This window comes from Lampris incognitus, chromosome 18, assembly GCF_029633865.1.
Source record: "Lampris incognitus isolate fLamInc1 chromosome 18, fLamInc1.hap2, whole genome shotgun sequence".
In the NCBI taxonomy this organism is placed as follows: domain Eukaryota; kingdom Metazoa; phylum Chordata; class Actinopteri; order Lampriformes; family Lampridae; genus Lampris; species Lampris incognitus.
Genome location: NC_079228.1, coordinates 6,922,329 through 6,942,875, shown reverse-complemented (window position 1 = coordinate 6,942,875; position 20,547 = coordinate 6,922,329). Strand labels below are relative to the sequence as shown.

The window sequence follows — 20,547 nt, the reverse complement described above, 5'->3', positions numbered from 1 at the left end:
AGTCAATTAGCATAGAGAAAAAGCAATTCTCTGGTGATCTCTCTGATGCAATCTAAACTCCTCACTGGATTATATGATGACTTTGTGACTCTTCCTATTGTATTTGATATAACACATTGCAAAACAGAGTAGCTTATGTGCAGGCTAAAAAAATAAAGTTCATTTGGAACAGTTTAGATAACAACAACAAGACTGAAGAAGATGCAAGTCATGTCACCTTTTTGTTTAAATCAGATCATGAACATTTTACTAACCTCATTGCCCTTGCCCTGGGACATGCTGTCATTAGTCAGCTCCTCATCAAATGCACTGCTGCTCTTAGCCTTCTTCTTGGGTTTCTTCACCTCTTTGTCACTCTCACTGCTACTGTTACCGCCACCATCTTCCTTGTTATCACCATCTTCGTCATCATCATCATTTTCATCATCGTCATCATCACTTGCAGTAACCCCATCCTCCTCATCAGTTCTTCCTTTCTGAGTAGCTGTCTTGCCTTTCTTCTTCCCTGCTGTGGGCCTCCAGTCATTATCGTCTTCACTGTCGTAGTCATCCATCTCATTCAACTCTTCCATGGTGGTGAAGTCCAGCAAGGGACGGTTCCTACGGAAGTTCCACTTCTTGGGCTCTGTCTGACCCTCTTCTGCATTCCCAGCCCCAGCACCAGATGCAGAGGTAGAGCCATTCCCACTGCTGCCAGCATCAGTGGCCTCTGTTTCTGGGGCCTTCTTACTCTTGCGTCGGCCCTTAGGGGTCACTGAAGGGGGGTCTTTGGTGGAGCCATCTGAAGACAACTTAGTGGTTTTTTCCTCATCCTCAGTTAAAGTGTCGTCAGCAGCCAACTCTTTGGCCTCTTCCTCATCTATACCATCGTCTGCAGACCCGATAATATCAGACTCACTGTCTGAACCTGCAGCACTCCCTTTAGACTCTTCTTCATCACTTCCATTGCCTGTGCCATCTGATCCTATTAAAAGATTAAAAAAAACTTGAACAAATATTAGAAGGAGAACAATCAAGTATTTCAAAAATCCAAAAAGATCTGACTTTGGAGTGGCATCTGTTGATCTAATGGATTTTAAATCTGAGCAATGTACACTACCGTTCAAAAGTTTGGGATCACCCAAACAATTTTGTGTTTTCCATGAAAAGTCACACTTATTCACCACCATATGTTGTGAAATGAATAGAAAATAGAGTCAAGACATTGACAAGGTTAGAAATAATGATTTGTATTTGAAATAAGATTTTTTTTACATCAAACTTTGCTTTCGTCAAAGAATCCTCCATTTGCAGCAATTACAGCATTGCAGACCTTTGGCATTCTAGCTGTTAATTTGTTGAGGTAATCTGGAGAAATTGCACCCCACGCTTCCAGAAGCAGCTCCCACAAGTTGGATTGGTTGGATGGGCACTTCTTTGAGCAGATTGAGTTTCTGCAGCATCACATTTGTGGGGTCAATTAAATGCTCAAAATGGCCAGAAAAAGAGAACTTTCATCTGAAACTCGACAGTCTATTCTTGTTCTTAGAAATGAAGGCTATTCCATGCGAGAAATTGCTAAGAAATTGAAGATTTCCTACACCGGTGTGTACTACTCCCTTCAGAGGACAGCACAAACAGGCTCTAACCAGAGTAGAAAAAGAAGTGGGAGGCCGCGTTGCACAACTGAGCAAGAAGATAAGTACATTAGAGTCTCTAGTTTGAGAAACAGACGCCTCACAGGTCCCCAACTGGCATCTTCATTAAATAGTACCTGTTAGAGCCTGTTTGTGCTGTCCTCTGAAGGGAGTAGTACACACCGGTGTAGGAAATCTTCAATTTCTTAGCAATTTCTCGCATGGAATAGCCTTCATTTCTAAGAACAAGAATAGACTGTCGAGTTTCAGATGAAAGTTCTCTTTTTCTGGCCATTTTGAGCATTTAATTGACCCCACAAATGTGATGCTGCAGAAACTCAATCTGCTCAAAGAAGTGCCCATCCAACCAATCCAACTTGTGGGAGCTGCTTCTGGAAGCGTGGGGTGCAATTTCTCCAGATTACCTCAACAAATTAACAGCTAGAATGCCAAAGGTCTGCAATGCTGTAATTGCTGCAAATGGAGGATTCTTTGACGAAAGCAAAGTTTGATGTAAAAAAAATCTTATTTCAAATACAAATCATTATTTCTAACCTTGTCAATGTCTTGACTCTATTTTCTATTCATTTCACAACATATGGTGGTGAATAAGTGTGACTTTTCATGGAAAACACAAAATTGTTTGGGTGATCCCAAACTTTTGAACGGTAGTGTATATACTAATTTAACTGAGGATAGTTCAATATGATGATCACTGGACATACAGGCAAGACATGAGGTGTTCCTGTAACAAACTAAGTTCGGGGAGATTCAATTTTATGTCGAATCTCAATATCAGAGACAACTTGTGCTTGCTTTTTCAGATAAGAGGAGTTTAAGCCTTTCAGTTTTTGTCCTGCTCACCTTGCTTCTGGGACATATAGCCAACCAGAGCCAAAAGACAGCTCTTTCAGTATGTACACACACTCATACTCAAGGTGATGAGGTCCTCAACTCTGGCTCAGCATGTCTGTTCGTGAGAGTGAGAAATTCCCCATGCAAACCTGAAGAATGCTACGTAAACTAGAGGAGGGCACTTAGTAGAGTGCCAGGCGTACATATCTCCCCTTCTTTGGTGTTCAGACTTGGCGACAACCACCCCTTTTTTCGTCTAGCGGGAGAAGGGATATACACGCACACACAGACAGGAAAAAATGTCTTTCCTGCAGTCCAATATTTCTCCCTCGTCACTTCTAAAAATTCTCTGGCAACATTGCTTACAGCTGCTTGTAACGCCATCGCTAAATTAGGTTAGCCACAAAGCTAGCTAATGCCATGGTTATCAGTGCAAGACCACTAACATTAATGAACGGTTAAACTACAGTGTTTAACTTATTCTACCGAAGCAACGGCAAATATATCTGACTCTCGTGTGCGTAGTTACAGTCGGTGCATTGGAAATGATTAAACTAGAGGGGGACACGTGAATAAACATGCGCTGAACAAGCATCTAACATGGCTTGGTAGCCAAACAAAGTTACCTAGCTTCTCTTTCAAATGGGTAGTATCCCAAAATCCCAAGTCCTTGTTTTTATGTATTATTAGATGCATTCATCAGCAGTGCTTACTCTAGGTCACTGTTCCAGTCTACTGCATAGCTTAAGATAGGTTAGGGATAGAGTTAGGTACTGTTTATGACAACAGAACAAGTTCATTTTTAAACTGCATCATTTCATGTTATCTTGGTGAGGACTCTTACATATAACAAATGACTACACATAACAAACGTTGGGGAAAATCTTTTGTTTTTGTCATGCGTTTCTGGAAAAAAAATATCGTCCGATATTATCGGATTTTTAAATCCTCAAATATCAAAATCGGTATCACTCTTAAAAATCCTACATAAGTCGGGCTTTAGTACTCACTGTTGTTTTTAAACAGGTATAGATTAAATTAAAAACTGTGAAGGACAATAAAAATGCATAGGTTAGAGGGAGGCAGACTTCACACAGGCTCATGATTACCTGAGGCGTCACCCACTTCAAAGTCACTGTCATCCGAGCTGTCGTAATCCAAGGCATCCAGCAGTGAGGCAGCAAGAGGCTTCACCTGCCGGCGCTTCAAGCCACGGTCCACTGAAAGAGGAGAATAAATTCAATAAGCTAGAACCACCGTAAAAACATTATCATTATTATTACTCGGGGAAACCTAGTATAGGTCTACACTGCAGCAAAGTATCACTCAATATCTGGCAAGCATCAGCATTCCTCCAGCCAATCCCAACCAGCCCATCCCAGTCAGCCAATTCCAACCGGCCATCCCAGCCAGCCCATCCCAACCAGCCATCCCAGCTAGCCCATCCCAGCCATCACAAAAGAAAGACCTGAAATTCTTAAGAAAAAGGAAAACAAAGCTAACATTGGTTCCATATATACCTGACTTTTTTTTTTTAAATCCATTGTCTTACCTTCAACAACAATCAGAATAATTCAGGAACCAAGAATCAGGAACATTTATTTGACATTTCATTTGATGTACTTGCGTACATCAAATGAAACAAAATATCGTTTCCCCCAGCCCACAGCAGTGCAACACAAAGACAAAAACACATAGCCAATGCCTACAAGAACACACATATCCAAATTACGAACAAACTATAAAAACTACAAAAAAACATATCCAACATATATTAAAAACATTTTTTTTTTAAATCACTGTCCAAGAGGGCGAACACCAGCCAGGATGACTGTCGGAACTGCCGGTCTGCATGGGCTAGCAGTTAGCTTAGCCTGCCCCGCTTCCGTGTCCTGTCGGACCGCCCTCGGTGTTTCCTCCTCAGACGCAGCTCCGGGCAGGGCCGTGGTCCCTGGGCTCACCGGACGCAGCAGACCAGGCTCCCCCAGCTGATCCAATGCAAGCTCTCCCAGCCAGACACCCTTGACACACCTCCCCGCACTCCACACGATGACACCAAAAACACAGTCAAGGCCAGGTGAGGCCGCCACCAGACCACCTTCAGTGTTATTGGAACTGCCGGTCTTCATGAGCTAGGAGTTAGCTTAGTCTGCCTCACTTCTGCATCCTGTCAGGCCCCAGGCCCACAGGACGCAGCAGACAAAGCTCCCTCAGCCGATCCAATGCCAGCTCTCCCAGCTATCAGATGAAGACACAAACCCATATGCAGACATGGACAAAGACACTGCATGGACGGCACTGGGTGAGGCCACCGCAAACATGAATTCGTGCCGCCATCTTCCCACACCGGTACTGGGTGAGGCCGCTGCAAACGTGAGTTAGCGCCACCATCTTCCCATAAATTAACACCTCACTTGCAAGATAAGAATAATCAACAGTTCTTAGCTCTCGATTTTTCTTAAAAACAGAAATGCCTGAGCAGCTGTCAAACAGCAACCTAGGGTAAGATTCCTTTGTCATTTGTTTGACAGATTCTAGTCTGACTCTTGTTTGCTCTATTCACGAAAAAGGCAATTTCATTTGTCTTTATTAAAAATATTGTTACTGAATGGCTCCATATATCTTTTCTTATAAACATGTAATGAAAATTGATTTTTTTTTACCTTGTCAGCTCATTTCCCCAGTCATATTATGTACTGAATCAAAAACTTATCCCTCCAAAAAAAAAAAAAAATTCTTTTTTACTTATTTTACATTAACATTTAATCATCTTAACTTCCTTTAAAACAGCCAGTTCAATTATAGACTCCATTATAGAGTGTAGGCTAATGGTAGCATCTGGTTCTGTGTCACTGTAATTGACAATGTAATGTTTGTTATGGCACGGTCACTTTTGCCCAATCCGAACAAAATCAAATATTACATCTTTGATCCAACACCATGATATCAATATTATGATGATATTGTATGTAGTCTGTCCCCTGCATGCGTAGCTCTACACTGACAGATAGCTAAACAGATCTACTAAGCACGGAAAGCGTTAAATGATGATGCAGACACAGAAGTAAATTTGAGGGCTGTTTACTTGTTTATCTTCATAAACTTGCTTTCTGACCGCACCAGCTCAGGCTCCTTCCCTGCCAGAGAGATGACATTCCATGTCATGAGGACCAATCTGCGATGCCGAAAGTTGGCCCGCCCCGGTCCCCACCCTGCCTGCTGCCTGGCCTGCACTACCCAAATGCTCATCCCTGTGGGTGGTATGTCCACGGGTTGGTGGCTCCATGTTGTTTTTGTGGGCTGGGCGCGGCCACCAGATGCTCGCCGGCGAGCTCCCTTCCCAGTTCTGGCTCCAGGAGGGGGCCCCGGTTTCCCTTTTCCAGGAGAGGTGCTGTGGTTCTGCTGCTGTAAATTCTGGAGCACCTTACTGTGAAAAATCTCAAGACAAAATGGCTGGTCTCAAATTATGACCCTACCAATGTGATCATAAGTGACCAATAGAGAACAATGTCATTTAAAGCTACAGTATTCAAAGCAATCACTAGGAAATACTAAAATGCTCTTCACCTATGTACATGTAACATCATAGTACACATGACTATTATCCCAGCCACTGAGGATGCACAAGCCATTGCATTCAGATCCAACCTCAAAAAGGGCATCAGAACAGCCAAACATAAATATTCCCTACAAATAGTGGTCCACTTTCACAATAACTCTGATCCCCGGCGAATGTGGCAAGGCATTCAGTCTATCACAGACTACAAAAGCTCCAATAGCGGTCCCACTGTCCATGATGCCTCCCTGCCAGACAAGCTAAATAATTTCGATGCCCGCTTCAACAAGGACAATACTGACCCAGCCACAAAAATCCCCAGCCACCCAGAAAACCAGGTGCTCACTATCGATCGCAGAGGTCAGAGAATTACTGCGCAGAGTGAACACGTGGAAGGCTGCCGGACCGGACAGCATACCCGGTCGGGTCCTCCAGGTATGTGCCGACCAGCTGACTGAGGTCTTCACAACTATATTTAACCTCTAACTGTCCCAATCCATAGTCCCGGCATGCTTTAAGACCACCTCTATCATTCCTGTCTCCAAGAAACCAACATCCACATGTCTGAATGACTACCGACCCATAGCACTCACCCCCATTGCCATGAAGTGGTTTGAGAGACTGGTTCTGGCTCACATCAAAAACATTATCCTCCCCACATTCGACCCACATCAGTTCGCCTACTGTCCCAAAAGGTCTACTGAGGATGTCATTGCCACTGCCCTGCACTTTGCTCTGACCCACCTTGAACTTAACAACACATACATCCGGATGCTGTTTATAGATTACAGCTCTGCCTTCAACACTATCATCCCCGCCAAACTAACCACCAAACTCCTCTCCCTTGGCCTCAACCCCTCCCTCTGTAATTGTACCCTGGACTTCCTGACCAACAGACCTCAGTCTGTTAGATTAGGTGACCACACCTCCTCCACCCTGACCCTCAGCACAGGTGCCCCTCAAGGCTGTGTTCTGAGCCCCCTCCTATTCTCCCTCTTTACCCTCGACTGCCTGCCAACTCATCCTTCAAATGTTAAGTTTGCAGATGACACCACAGTCATTGGCCGTATCACCAACAATGACGAGGCGGCCTACAGGGACGAGATTCAGCACCTCACATCATGATGTACTACCAACAATCTTGTCCTCAATGTGCAGAAGACAAAGGAGCTGATTGTGGACTTCAGGAGGTCTAGAAGCTGCAGCCACTCCCCCATACACATCAATGGGGTGGAAGTGGAGCGTGTTTCCAGCTTTAGATTCCTTGGAGTCCACATCAGCAAGAAACTTTCCTGGACCCATCTATCCCCCAAAATTCTCACCAACTTCTACCACTGCACCATAGAGAGTATCCTGACCAGCTGCATCTCAGTGTGGTATGGCAACTGCACCTCAGTAGACCAGAAAGCTTTGCAGCAGGTCATCAAGGCAGCCCAGCATATCACTGGTACCCAGCTCCCAGCCATAAAAGACATTTATCACAAACGCTGCCTTCAAAGGGGTCTCAGCATCAAGAGATCCCACCCACCCCAACCATGGACTGTTCTCCCCCCTGTGCTCTGGGAGGTGCTACAGGAGCCTCAGAGCCTGTACTACCAGGCTCAAAAACAGCTTCTTTCCACAAGCTGTTGCCCACCTGAACCTGGCTACCCACTGAATGTCTGTAGATATTTTTAAATATTTTGTACTCTTGCTCTTTTTTAACTTATTTTTAGCTTTTGGTCTTCATGTGTGTATATCTTATACTGTGTTTGCTGTGTTTGTCTGTGTCTGTCCTGCATTGTTTGGTGAAGCCACAGCCCTCATTTCATTTTTAACATGTGCCTGCACATTGTTTTTAATGACAATAAATTGAATTGAATTTAATTGAATTGAATTGCATTGAACTGAACTGAATTGAATTCTTAGTGCTGGTCCCAAGCACGGCTAAATGGGGAGGGTTACGTCAGGAAGGGCATCCGGCGTAAAACCTTTGCCAAATCAAATATGCAGATCATAAATCAGATTTCCATACCAGGTTACCAGTGACTGCCACTGGTACATTTGGCCTGCAGGGTGCCGGTGAAAACTATGCTACTGTTGGGTGGAGAAGGAGAGGGAGAAGGCATGTCCAGAGGCAGCTGGAGCGGAGGAAGGATAAAAGTATGGAGGTGAGAGATGGAACTTTGAATGTTGGCACTATGACTGGTAAAGGGAGAGAGCTGGCCGAAATGTTGGAGAGAAGGAAATTAGATTACTGTGTGTGCAAGAGACCAGGTGAAAGGGGAGTAAGGCCAGGAACATCGGAGGTGGGTTCAAACTCTTCTACTATGGTGCAAATGGGAGGAGAAATGGGGTAGGGGTAATTCTAAAGGAAGAGTATTTCAAGAGTGTGATGGACGTGAAGAGTGTGTCAGACAGAGTGATGAGTATGAAGCTGGGAATCGAAGGTGTGATGATAAATGTTATCAGTGCATATGCCCGGCAAGTTGGGTGTGAGATGGAAGAGAAAGAAGAATTCTGGAATGAGTTAGATGAAGTGGTGGAGCGGGTACCCAAGGAGGAGAGAGTGGTGATTGGAGTGGACTTCAATGGACATGCTGGTGAAGGGAACAGAGTTGATGAGGAGGTGATGAGTAGGTATGGTGTCAAGGAGAGGAATGTGGAAGGACAGATGGTGGTGGATTTTGCAAGAAGGATAGAAATGGCTGTTGAAAAATACAGTTAGCCTTTTGGAAGCTCTCACCCGTCTAAACGGTTGGCTGAAGTAGCCCTCACTCATTATTATAACGACAGCTGATTACAGGATTCAAACACACTGCAGGGCGTCCAATAACAAAAAGGGAGATGGAGTTGAAGTTCAGAACTTTATAGTCGAGCTTCTTCACCACATACAATACCTCCACACACACCCACTTGTAGTTTCCAAAATACAATAATGTGGTTCTGAAATAAAAATAATTAACATCGTAGAATATCATATACACACACAGAAATGCATACATTACAGGGTCCGAAATTAACTTTTTGGCTTACCGGCGAAGGGGACTGGTAGATGAAAAAATCTACTGGCCAAGCATATTTTTTATGGCCAAAATAATTAGTAGCCTTTTTTGTGCCATACATACGTTTTCAATACATATCAATGAGAGAATAAGGTATTGTGTTGCATAAAAGCTTTTAAAAATGCGACCAAAGCAGATTTGAAGCAAAAATATTTTTATGTAAAATTAGTCAAGATAAAATGTTACAAGTATGATTTCATGTTTTATTTGCAGTATTATTATAACTACTCGAGTGCTCCACATGCCCATCCCTAGTCCAAGACTACTTCTCACTCTACAGCAGCCACTCTCTTTGCACCATCCATGAAGTCTGGCCTCCTGCTCCTGACAGAGTCTTGGTGCCACAGATCAACAGCACTAGTTGGGTCATATTCCCTGATCTCGGGAGATGACAGCTGCACCATCAGTAGATCCGAGAGTGTGTCCGAGTTGAGGTTGAACCGTCAATCAATTTTAACCTGTTTCATGGTGTTGAATGCAGTAACCACAGTGACTCCTGTTTTTCATCCAAACTGCAAAAATCAAACATCACATTAATTCACATATGATGTAATACTATTAATTTAATCAATTAATAATTAAAGAAAATTATGCCATCTAATATAGCTAGCTAGTCAGCCACAGTCTTTTGCTGCGTATAACAAGATTGGCGCTGATGAGTCCCGAGAGATAACACAGCTAGCCCACAGCTAACGTTAGTGCAAGCTAGGTGTCACATACTAGTGCTAGCTGGCTAACGTTAGCTACAGCCAGCACTTTGTTTACGCTGTATAATGATATTTTGAGATGACAACTAAATTCACTTACTCGCACATCCATTCGAAGTCGGAGAGTGGTCTGGCCTTCTTGCCAATGGCATGCACAGTCCTAAACATGTTCTGCATTCTCATGCTGGTCTGCTCGGACATGGCTATTAGTGCCTTTACAAAGGATGTTGCGAGGAGGGGCTCCAATTGAGCTTGAGAGGCATTGATACAGGTAATGTGACATCTGGAGGTCTCATGTTCCTTGATGTTTTCTACCTTCGTTATCTTGTAACTGATGACAAATGAATTGCTATGGTTTTTGGCATACTGGCGACAGACGGAGCAACTCATTATCACGGACTGTGCATTATACTCCAGCCAGCCTCTCGCAGCTCCTTTATTGTCATACCTCCACTTCTTACTAAACTTTATTTTTTTGTCAGTTTGGTGGTGATGGTGGCTTCTTCCTCCTCTTCGGGGCACAGTTGTCTTTTTGATGGTGGTTTTGCGCCTTCTAAATAGTGCCAAATAACTGGTGTTGCTTGCTAACGTTAGTAAAAAGAACAGAGTAGGCTAGTACCGAGTTTGACGGGTGCTGCTGTCGTTGTTCCTCTCAAGTGTGTGTGTGTAATGTTACCCGCCATTAGCATCTAGCAACATTCTAATGTACTTTGATTGGTTAATTTCTGTTATTGTTGTTGCTATGTTATTGTTCTAATGCGCTTTAGTTGGTTAATTTCTGCTATTGTTGTTGCTATATTATTGCTGTTGCTAAGGAGAGAGAGAGGGAGAGGGAGAGGGGAGAGAGAGAGAGAGAGAGAGAGAGAGAGAGAGAGAGAGAGAGAGAGAGAGAGAGAGAGAGAGAGAGAGAGAGAGAGAGAGAGAGAGATATGGGGGGTGTTAAGTGGTTGGATTTCACTTTTTTTGTTACTCGCCATGTGGTGGGTAGGCTTCTGAGATTTACTCGCCAATCAGGAAATCTACTCGCATTTGGCAGGTGGCGAGTTTTAATTTCGGACCCTGTATACAGTGCCTTGCAAAAGTATTCAAGCCCTTGACAGTTATCACTAATTTCTGGATTATGAAAGATACTCACACATCTGTTCCTGAACAATATTATTTTTGTGAACCCATAAGCTCTAACAGCATGTTGCCAAAGCCAAAATAAGTTGTTTCACTGACTTTTTAAAAAAAATAAAGACTAGGATGTAGTGCTTGCTTGCATAAGTATTCAACTCCCACATATCAAGACTTTGTAGCATACCCTTTTAAATTAATTAATTAACTAATTAAAAATATAAATTAAGTTTCCTTTATTAATCCCCTTGGGGAAATTAATTTACTGCCAATTAACCCATCCTAGCTGTGATCTTTGTAGCTAGGAGCAGTAGGCTGACGCCTTCATGCAGCACCCGCGGACCAACTCCAGTTCTTTTCCCGTTGCCTTGGTAAGGGGCACAGACAGTAGTATAAACCCTAACATGCATATTTCTTTTGATGGTGGGGGACACCGGAGCAACCAGAGACAACCCATTGCAGACACAGAGGAACATGCAAACTCCACACAGAAGAATACCTGGGATGACCCCCGAGCTTGGACAACCCCAGGGTTCTACCTAGGACCTTCTTGCTGTGAGGCGAAAGCGCTAACCACTGGGCCACCGTGCCACTCAATTTTGCTGCAATAACAGCCACGATTCTCTTGAGGTAATTATGTACAAGCTTTGCACATTCTTCTGGAGTAATTTTTGCCCATTCTTCTTGGCAGAATTTGTACAGGTCTTGCAGGTTGATGGGATGGTGCCACTAGACTGCGATTTTCATACTGTGCCACAGATTGTCAATGGGGTTGAGTTCCGGACTTTGACTTGGCCTCTTCAAAATTTTCACCTTTTTGTTGCTGAGCCACGCCATTGTTGCTTTAGCCTTGTGCTTAGGATCATTGTCCTGCTGGAAAGATAACCATCTCCCAAGCTTCAGTTTTATGTCAGACTGCAACAGGTTTTCTTCCAATATTTCCCTGTATTTAGCTCCATCCATTCTTCCCTCAGTTTGAACAAGGTTCCCAGTGTCTGCAGATGAAAAGCAACCCCATAGCGTTATACTGCCACTGCCATGCTTCACTGTAGGGTGGGTGTTTTTTAGGGCATGAGCAGTGTTAGGTTTGCGCCACACAACGCTTTGAGTTTTGGCCAGAAAGCTCAACTTTCGTCTCATCTGACCACGAAACCTTTACCCACATCCTAACTAGGTCTCTCTCATGCTTGGTAGCAAACTTCAAGTGTGCTTTTATATGAATAGTTTTGAGCAATGGCTTCTTTCTTGCCACCCTCCCATACAGGCCAGCTTTATGGAGAGCCATGATATGGTTGACTCATGCACATTTACTCCAGTTTCAGCCACTGACTTTTGGAGCTCCTTCAAAATGATTGGAGGATCATCTGTGGCTTTCCTCACCAGCCCACGTCTTGCTTGGACACAGCTTTGAGGGACTGCCTGTCTTACAAAGTGTCTGGGTAGTGTGATACAGCTTCCACTTTCTGACAATGGACCCAACAGTCTTCCATGGGACATCCAAACACTTGGCTATTGTTTTGTATCCCTTTCCCGCCTTCTGCATTTTCATCACTTTGTCTCTTAATTCAGTGTTATGCTCCTTTGTCTTCATATTCTGATGGCGTTCACGTCCTGCTAATGAACTTTACAAAGAGAGTGCTTTTTATACCCATAAACGAGACTGTTACTTTAATATCTTACAGCTGCACACTAATGATATCCAATTGTGTTTACCTGAGTTTGTTTTAGGAATAATTTGTCATTTGTGTAAACTTGGAGCTTTCAGAGCACAAGGGGTTGAATACTTATGCAAACTCTATATTTTAGTTTTTAATTTATTAATAAAAACTCAGCAAAACAAATTATTTTGGCTTTGGGAACATACTGTTAGAACTCATGAGTTCACAAAAATAATGTTGTTCAGGAACAGATGTGTGGGTATCTTTTATAATCCAGAAATTAGTGATGACTTTCAAGGGGGTTCAATACTTTTGCAAGGCATTGTAATTATGAATATGCACAGATTCACTCCTATATGCACATCTTAATTAAGCCACTGTTACAGCAAAAGACAGAACGTACAAAATGGGGAATCTCAATCTCCCTGGTATCAAATATCAACTGCATGAGCGGATGCACTGTGGTAGAAAAGTTTAGACGCTACCATACAACATTAATAAACTGTAACATGCTACAGTAACTTCACGGGAACTAGGCAGCACTAGTAAACAAAAACTTCACTTAGTAGAACATACGCACATCTATTATCAGTCCTGTTTACACATAACGTTTGCAGTTAAACTGGTAAGCACACAATTAACATTACAGGTTTCAATAGAGCTAACATCAACAGCAAGCTAGCAACAACGTGGTTATCACTATTAACAATGAATCCCTGATTTCATACAACATATAGCTATAGTCACATTACGTACAAATTACAAGAACTGAACACACAGTTTATTGCACGCACAACACTTTGGGATATTTCCAGCACCCGAACAAATAAGGTCTCCTGTTTTCCTGTGGTCAGGATGAGAAGTTACAGCAGTAGGTGTGTACCAACTGCTAAATGTACAGTAACATGAGTAGATAACCATGGTAGTTGACTGACAGCTGTGATAATAGGAAACTGATTAACCTAAATGAAAGAATGAGGAAAGTTGGCCTTTTTTAACAGCTGTGGTGAATACATAATTCAAGAAGAGGAAGGAACACAGGGTGACGTATAAGAGTGGAGGAAGGTGCACACAGGTGAACTACATCTTGTGCAGGAGGCACGATCTGAAAGAGATTGTAGACTTCGAGGTGGTGACGGGAGAGCATAGCTAGGCAGCATCGGATGGTGGTCTGTAGGATGATTTTGGGTATCAAGAACAGGAAGAGAGTGAAGGCAAAGCCAAGGATAGAATGGTAGAAGTTGAAGAAGGACGTGAATCAGGAAGTGTGGTGGATAAGCAAGGAGGAAGTGAGGGCAGCTATGAAGAGTGGAAAGGTGGTTGGTCCAGTTGACATACCTGTGCAGGCATGGAGATGTTTAGGAGAGATGGCAGCGGGGTTTTAAACTAGATTGTTTAACACAATCTTGGAAAGTGAGAGGATACCTGAGGAGTGGAGAAGAAGCATACTGGTACCGATTTTCAAGAATAAGGGTGATACGCAGCGCTGTAGTAACTACAGAGGTATAAAGATGATAAGCCATAGCATGAAGATATGAGAAACAGTAGTGGAAGCTAGGTTAAGAGGAGAGGTGATGATCAGCGAGCAGCAGTATGGTTTCATGCCACGAAAAAACATTACAGATCTGGTGTTTGCTTTAAGAATGCTGATGGAGAGGTATAGTGAAGGTCGGAAGGACTAAGATTGTGTCTTTGTGGATTTAGAGAAAGCATAACAGGGTGCCGAAAGAGTGGTGTGGTATTGTATGAGGAAGTCGGCAGTAGAAGTGAAGTATGTAAGAGTGGTGCAAGATATGCATAAGGGCAGTGTGACAGTGGTAAGGTGTGCAGTAGGATTGACTGGTGGGTTCAAGGTAGAGGTGGGATTACATCAAGGATTGGCTCTGAGCCCTTTCCTGTTTGCAATGGGGATAGACAGATTTATGGACAAGATCAGGCAGGAGTCTTCATGGACTATGATGTTTGCGGATGACATTGTGATCTGTAGTGAGAGTAGGGACCAGGTTAAGGAGAGCCTGAAGGGGTGTAGGTATGCACTGAAGAAAATAGGAATGGAAGTCTGCAGGAGAGAGATGGAATAAATATGCGTTAATGAGAGGGAGGACAGTGCAATAGTGAGTAGGGTAGAGGTGGCAAAGGTGGACAAGTTTAAATACTTGGGGTCAACTGTACAAAGTAACAGGGATTGTGAAAGAGAGGCGAAGAAGAGAGTGCAGGCAGGGTGGAGAAGAGTGCCAAGAGTGATTTGTGACAGAAGGGTACCAGCAAGAGTTAAAGGGAAGGTTTACAAGATGGTTGTGAGACCAGCTATGTTGTATGGCTTGGAGACAGTGACACAGACAAAAAGACATGAGGTGGAGCTGGAGGTGAAAGAGCTGAAGATGCTAAGATTTTTGTTGGGCGTGTCAAAGAAAGACAGATTTAGGAACGAACATATTGGACAGGCCAGGTTGGACGGTTTGGAGACAAAGCAAAAGAGGCAAGATTGCAATGGTTTGGACATGTGCAGGAGAGAGATGCTGGGTATATTGGGAGAAGAATGCTGAAGGATTCTGAGCTGCCAGGCAAAAGGAAAGGTCCTCTTTTCCTCCAGAGAAGGTCAAAGAGGAGATTTATGGATGTGGTGAGAGAGGACATGCCGGTGGTTGGTGTGACAGAGGAAGATGCAGAGGACAGGAAGAGGTGGAAATGGATGATTCACTGTGGCGACCCCTAACGGGAGCAGCCAAAATACTAGTAGTAGTAGTGTATGGATGACTATTGGTGCTTTCATAAGATATTTACATACAGGAGATTTTTGATAAACAGTCACCACTAATGTAGATATGATAACCAAGCAGGTAGAAGCAAATAGTAGAACAGCTACGACAGTCTAACAAGTTCAGAAAATGTCATCCCTTTACTGTAATGCAGCCTTTTAAACAAGGAAAAGACAACATGTACCATTTCTCAATATTACAATATCCAAAATCCCAGATGATATCTAGTCTTATATCACAATATCAATATAATATCAATATATCGCCCAGACCAATCAAATCTCTTCCTACATTTTGTCTCATCCAGTGTCCTACCCAATATTCTGTTTTACTTGGAAATATTGGAAATATGTCACATTATCAAAGCAAGATGTATTCTGAATGACATTTCACGTTGTATTTAAACATGGTCTTAACTTAAAACAAACATCAACGTGTATTGTACGCGTACTGGACACTGACTAGCACGTCTCACTAGTAACTGACGTCATGCTTCCACTGATGCTCTGCTACCAAATTTCTCTTTTTATTGGTAGAGATGCACCGATCCATCGGCCAATGGCTGGAATCGGCTGATTTTCAGCTTAATCAAACGTGACGGATGACCGGCCAGCCAGTCTCAGACATATCCAATTATGTGCCGGTCAAATTTACTCGCATGCCCCACACAATGGTTCACATCACGCACACAGTGGCAGAGACAGTGACGTCACAGCCACACACACACACACGCTAAAGTATCCTCATCCAAAACCGTCATTTACTTTGGGAAACGAAAACGTGTTAGATAAAGTGGGATATAATGCAATTCATTTTCAGTTGGATTTTATTTGCACAACAAAGCTGTGTCCAGTAACCTGGAGCACTTTTTTTATTTTGAGATTTGTTTGCGTGAGAGAAGGCACTGTAACCTGGTGCAGTGTTGGAGAAAATGTTAAAGTTATTTAACAGTCAATCTTTTAATCATTAATATATAGTTGAAATGTCCATTACATAAGTTAAGAAAAACATTTGTGTATGCTTTCAATTATAGTTCTCAGGAAGAAAAAAAAAATCAGAATCGCCAGGCCAGACTTAAAAAAAATCGAAATTGGGATCGACCAAGAAAATTGCGATCAATGCATCTCTATTTATAGGTGCCTAAGTCCTATCCTTTAGTATAGTCAAACTGCTTCTCCCACAGGCACGTCTTAAATGATCCTTCTAAAATGTTCCGTAACCTCAACTGCTCTTAAAAATGTTTAAAGGGAAATTTCACCACTCATAATGTGCACATCCAGGAGGCACCGATGGTCTGTACCGTCTATCAAAACTCACACCGATTTGGTGTACCTCATAGAAAACAGTCTTTGCCTGTCCAGTAGTTACAACATGTACCTGCAAGCACTGCGCAAGGATGCAACTGTCTTGACAAGCCTTTACAGCCGTAATGCTTCTAATATGCCCACACAGATTCACTCCCTCCCTCTCCCTCTCCCTCTCCTTCTCCTTCTCTCTCTCTCTCCTGTAGCTCCTTAGTTTTTTATTTCCCGAGTATGTGACATCATTGGACACAGTATCTTTAGGCGGTGCTAAGAGAGAACAATTTAGTCTATGGACATGAAGTAAGTTTGTTCAAGCAAATCACCATCGTCTATGGCATTTATGGTGTTCTAGTTACCGAGCCTGTTGTTTTTGAGCGCAGCCTTCCTTTTAAGTCTGACAGCAAATGATTTGTCATCCATTCAAATTAACCCTGGCTATTAAGGTTTTCTATTTTTACTAATAATCTAAATACCCAGGTTCCTTACCCAGATATTAGTGTGGGTAAACTTAACAGCCAACTATGGTCAACGCTAAGCCCCTAACTTAACCCTTACTCGGGTTTGTTTCCTGACCCAACCATGCTCATCAGCACACTCACAATCATTACACTGACCATTTCCCTGTACACACACACACACACACACACACACACACACACACACACACACACACACACACACACACACACACACACACACTTTGTATCTCCAAGTCCTTAATTTGTTCTCAATTAAAATGCATTGCATGTTGATATACCATCCACGCCTGACGTTCAGAATAAAGTAACTACATTAGCCATCAAATATGGCTTGTGACTTTAAATTAGGACAATGGGGGGAAAAGGGGGGTAGGCAGCCCTAAAAACTGTTTAACAAACCCGTGATTATACTGTAGAACACTTGAAACTCTGCAACCCTATCTCCATCACATCCAGATTCCCACACCTCCTGCGAGGCGCCCACAGCCTTCCCACCTCCCACTCGTGTGTCCGAGTGTCGGTCTTTGAAAAGTTCTCACAGATTAAAAAGTTAGGCTGTCCACATCACGGATAAGACGGGCAGGGGTATGCCCGGAACTCTGGATTTCTCTGAGGAGGTGGGGGGGATAAATAAATAAAACTAAACTAGCTGAAATGTCCTATATTATAAGATGAAAAACGCAGTTGTATAATTGGTATTGCTTGCTGCGGGTGACTTGTGATGAAGTACACAGCACTAGTAAAGACTAGCAGCCAGCGCAGGCAGGCAGGCAGGCAGGCAGGCTAGCTCCGCGTTACTTATCGTCCCACAAGGTCCGCTTTATGAGCTGTACATTGGCGAACGGCACACGCCGCCGGACCGGCGCCCCCCGTGTTTCCACCAGCGCCACCGCGACCGCTTGCTCGTTTGGGTCGCTGGTGGTGCTGGGCGAGTTGGCCAGCGGCTAGCAGCCCGGCTCTATACAGACGCCGCTAGCCGCTAGCCTCGCTTACATGCGAGTTTTAACGCGACGAGGCTAGCCACGTTAGCGCGGCTAGGCTAGCTTAGCTTTCGACCCGCTAGTGAGCGCCAACGCGAGCCCCGCGAATGGACGCTGCGTGCTGGAATGCGGACGCCGCTGTCGCTGAATGAAATCACGCCGAATGCGAAGCGTCGGAAAGGAAAATGAAGGCACCAATCACTCACTTTAACAGTTTCTGTGTCGATCTAAGTAGACGGAACAAAGGACGTCCCCTTACACCACTGCGCGTACGACGTAACGTGGAACGGTGACGTCACATAAATTGGATGTTGTAGCCATGGCGACGGCATCTTCGACATCTTTTGCGCCGTAAGACGGTGGTGTGACGATAAAAGCTCTGTTGACCCGAGTCAGGACCGGACTGTAAACCGGGGGATTGTTTTATGTGCGGGCGAACTGTGCTGATTTACTTTCCTTGAACTTTGTTTTTTGTTTGTTTTTTTGTGTCTTCGATTCAGTTGCATGTAATTTCCTTATCTCTTTCATTTGTATTTCTCCTTGAAGATCTGGGAAGGCAGTGGCGGGGGCGGGGGGCTTATTGTGTTACATTATTCAGTATGTGACTTGTTTAAACTACAATTGTAAATGTCAATAAACATAGTCTCAAAAAAAAACATCTATCTTTAGAAAATAGCTGTCAAATGTTTCACGGGGCACTGTTCTCTCATTTAGCAAGTGGAGAGGCATTGTTGTGAATATACCATTCTCATGACCATATCTGGGGCTGCAGTATATCGGTACTGTCATTGTTTCGCAGACAATAAGTAAACCGAAATGGAGATGCTGAGCTGTTTAACACAGCCGCTCGCCTTGTACAAGTACAGCAAAATCGTAACATCTCCACGTTTCACTGAGCAGTGGTCACAAAGGAAAATTTAGAGCAGCTGAAAGTAGTGGTAGTACTAGTGGTAGTAGCAGTAGTGGTAGTGGTAGTAGTAGTAGTAGTAGTATTTGTAGTAGTGGTAGTAGTAGTAGTAGTAGTAGTAGTGGTGGTGGTAGTAGTAGTAGTAGTAGTAGTAGATTGCCATAAGGAATTGTCACATGAAAAGAGTGAGAGTGCACCTGGCTGTAGAGGTTTATAGTAAATCCTACATGTTTTGGATCAGTGAAATGCTGATGAGTTTAGACCAATATGACTGTATTCTACTAATATGTCCAGCAGTATTAAAAAAACACAGTTGTTAGGTAACTGTTATATATGTATTGTATTTTGGAGATAACCCAGTACTACATCCTCTTTGGATGTTACATATGGTTTAGAAATCACCTGGCAATCTTCTTTGAGAGTCAGAGATACAATTTGGACTATAGGGAAGTTGCTATGCTGGAAGGATGCAGAGACAGAAAACCCTTCTTTGGCTCGTATTCAAATTCGCTCTGTCCCTGTTGTCCTCCTTCGACTTTGCCAGTTTAGCAAACAAGAGACGATTAAAATAAATGAGCCCAGATTGATCCTGATACACAGTAAGGGGAAGACTGATGGGGGGAGGCAAGCAAACGAGATGATTACAACTGTCCTTGCTTAATGACAAATGGCACGATGTTGAAGTGGAAAGCCATATTTTTTATCGTCTTGCATGAAAACACTTGGGCGTTATCATGATAGCCATCATCGTCACCATCAATATCAGCAATGTCATCATTCTCTACTGTGCCTTGTTTTGTTATACTTAATTAGCCAGATAGTGTTGCAGGGTTACGCTCAACAGAAATGCTCAACGTTGGTTGGCAGCTATTTTCTATCTGGTTGATGGTTTAGACCAGAGGTACTCGATCATGTGCGGTGGAGGGCCATGTGTATGCTTGTTTTCACAACAACCTAATCCAGCAGCATCTGATTTCTCTGATTAGCCCTCTCCTCCCGGGCTGCTCGGCTGCTAAACAGGCCCGGGTAGTGTGAGGTGGCAGAACACACGTACACAGGCTCCGTCACGGCACATGGCTGGCCAGTGTACACAACTATTGTACGCACAATATGGAAAATAAAATGACTGACTGGGGACGCCATATTTCCCAGTTTCGTTTCACTCAATGTGGTCTTGGATTCCATTTGGCTTCTTAAATACGAGGTCTGCGAAGGTGCTGAGAAAGCACGTCGATATCAAGAAATGTAAAATACACGTGGAGGAAAACGCTTAAGGCGGTACGTCCAGCTAAGTGAGGCGCATTAAGAAATCCAGACTTTTCATTTGACAGATGAGGATTAGAGAATAAAGGTATAAAATAGCGTTTAACACCAGCACATTCTGGGCCACCTAAAAAGGGGGTACACGACCATGCACATACGCGTTGAAAGCCAAGCTCCCTCCATCACTGCTGCGGGACGGGGTGACGGACAGCAGAGCGGAAAACTCCGTGGCGACTTCGCCGGAGTTTGATTGAAGAGGAGGAGTCCGGGGAGGCTTTGCAGGCTCGCTGCGGAGCGACGGGA

At 43.5% G+C, this 20,547-nt stretch overlaps 1 protein-coding gene across 1 annotated transcript in view; it reads right to left on the bottom strand.

Moving 5' to 3' along the window:
* The window catches only part of phf14 (PHD finger protein 14), a 204,689-nt gene extending 186,356 nt beyond the window's left edge, over window positions 1–18,333 (bottom strand). The window contains exons 1-3 of the mRNA XM_056298369.1: window positions 18,281–18,333; window positions 3,581–3,691; window positions 255–964 (exon numbers count right to left, since the gene is read on the bottom strand). Of these exons, the coding sequence (XP_056154344.1) occupies window positions 255–964; window positions 3,581–3,691; window position 18,281 (822 nt within the window). The 5' untranslated portion in view covers window positions 18,282–18,333. The remainder of the gene's footprint in view (window positions 1–254; window positions 965–3,580; window positions 3,692–18,280) is intronic.
* Window positions 18,334–20,547: the final 2,214 nt, after the last annotated feature.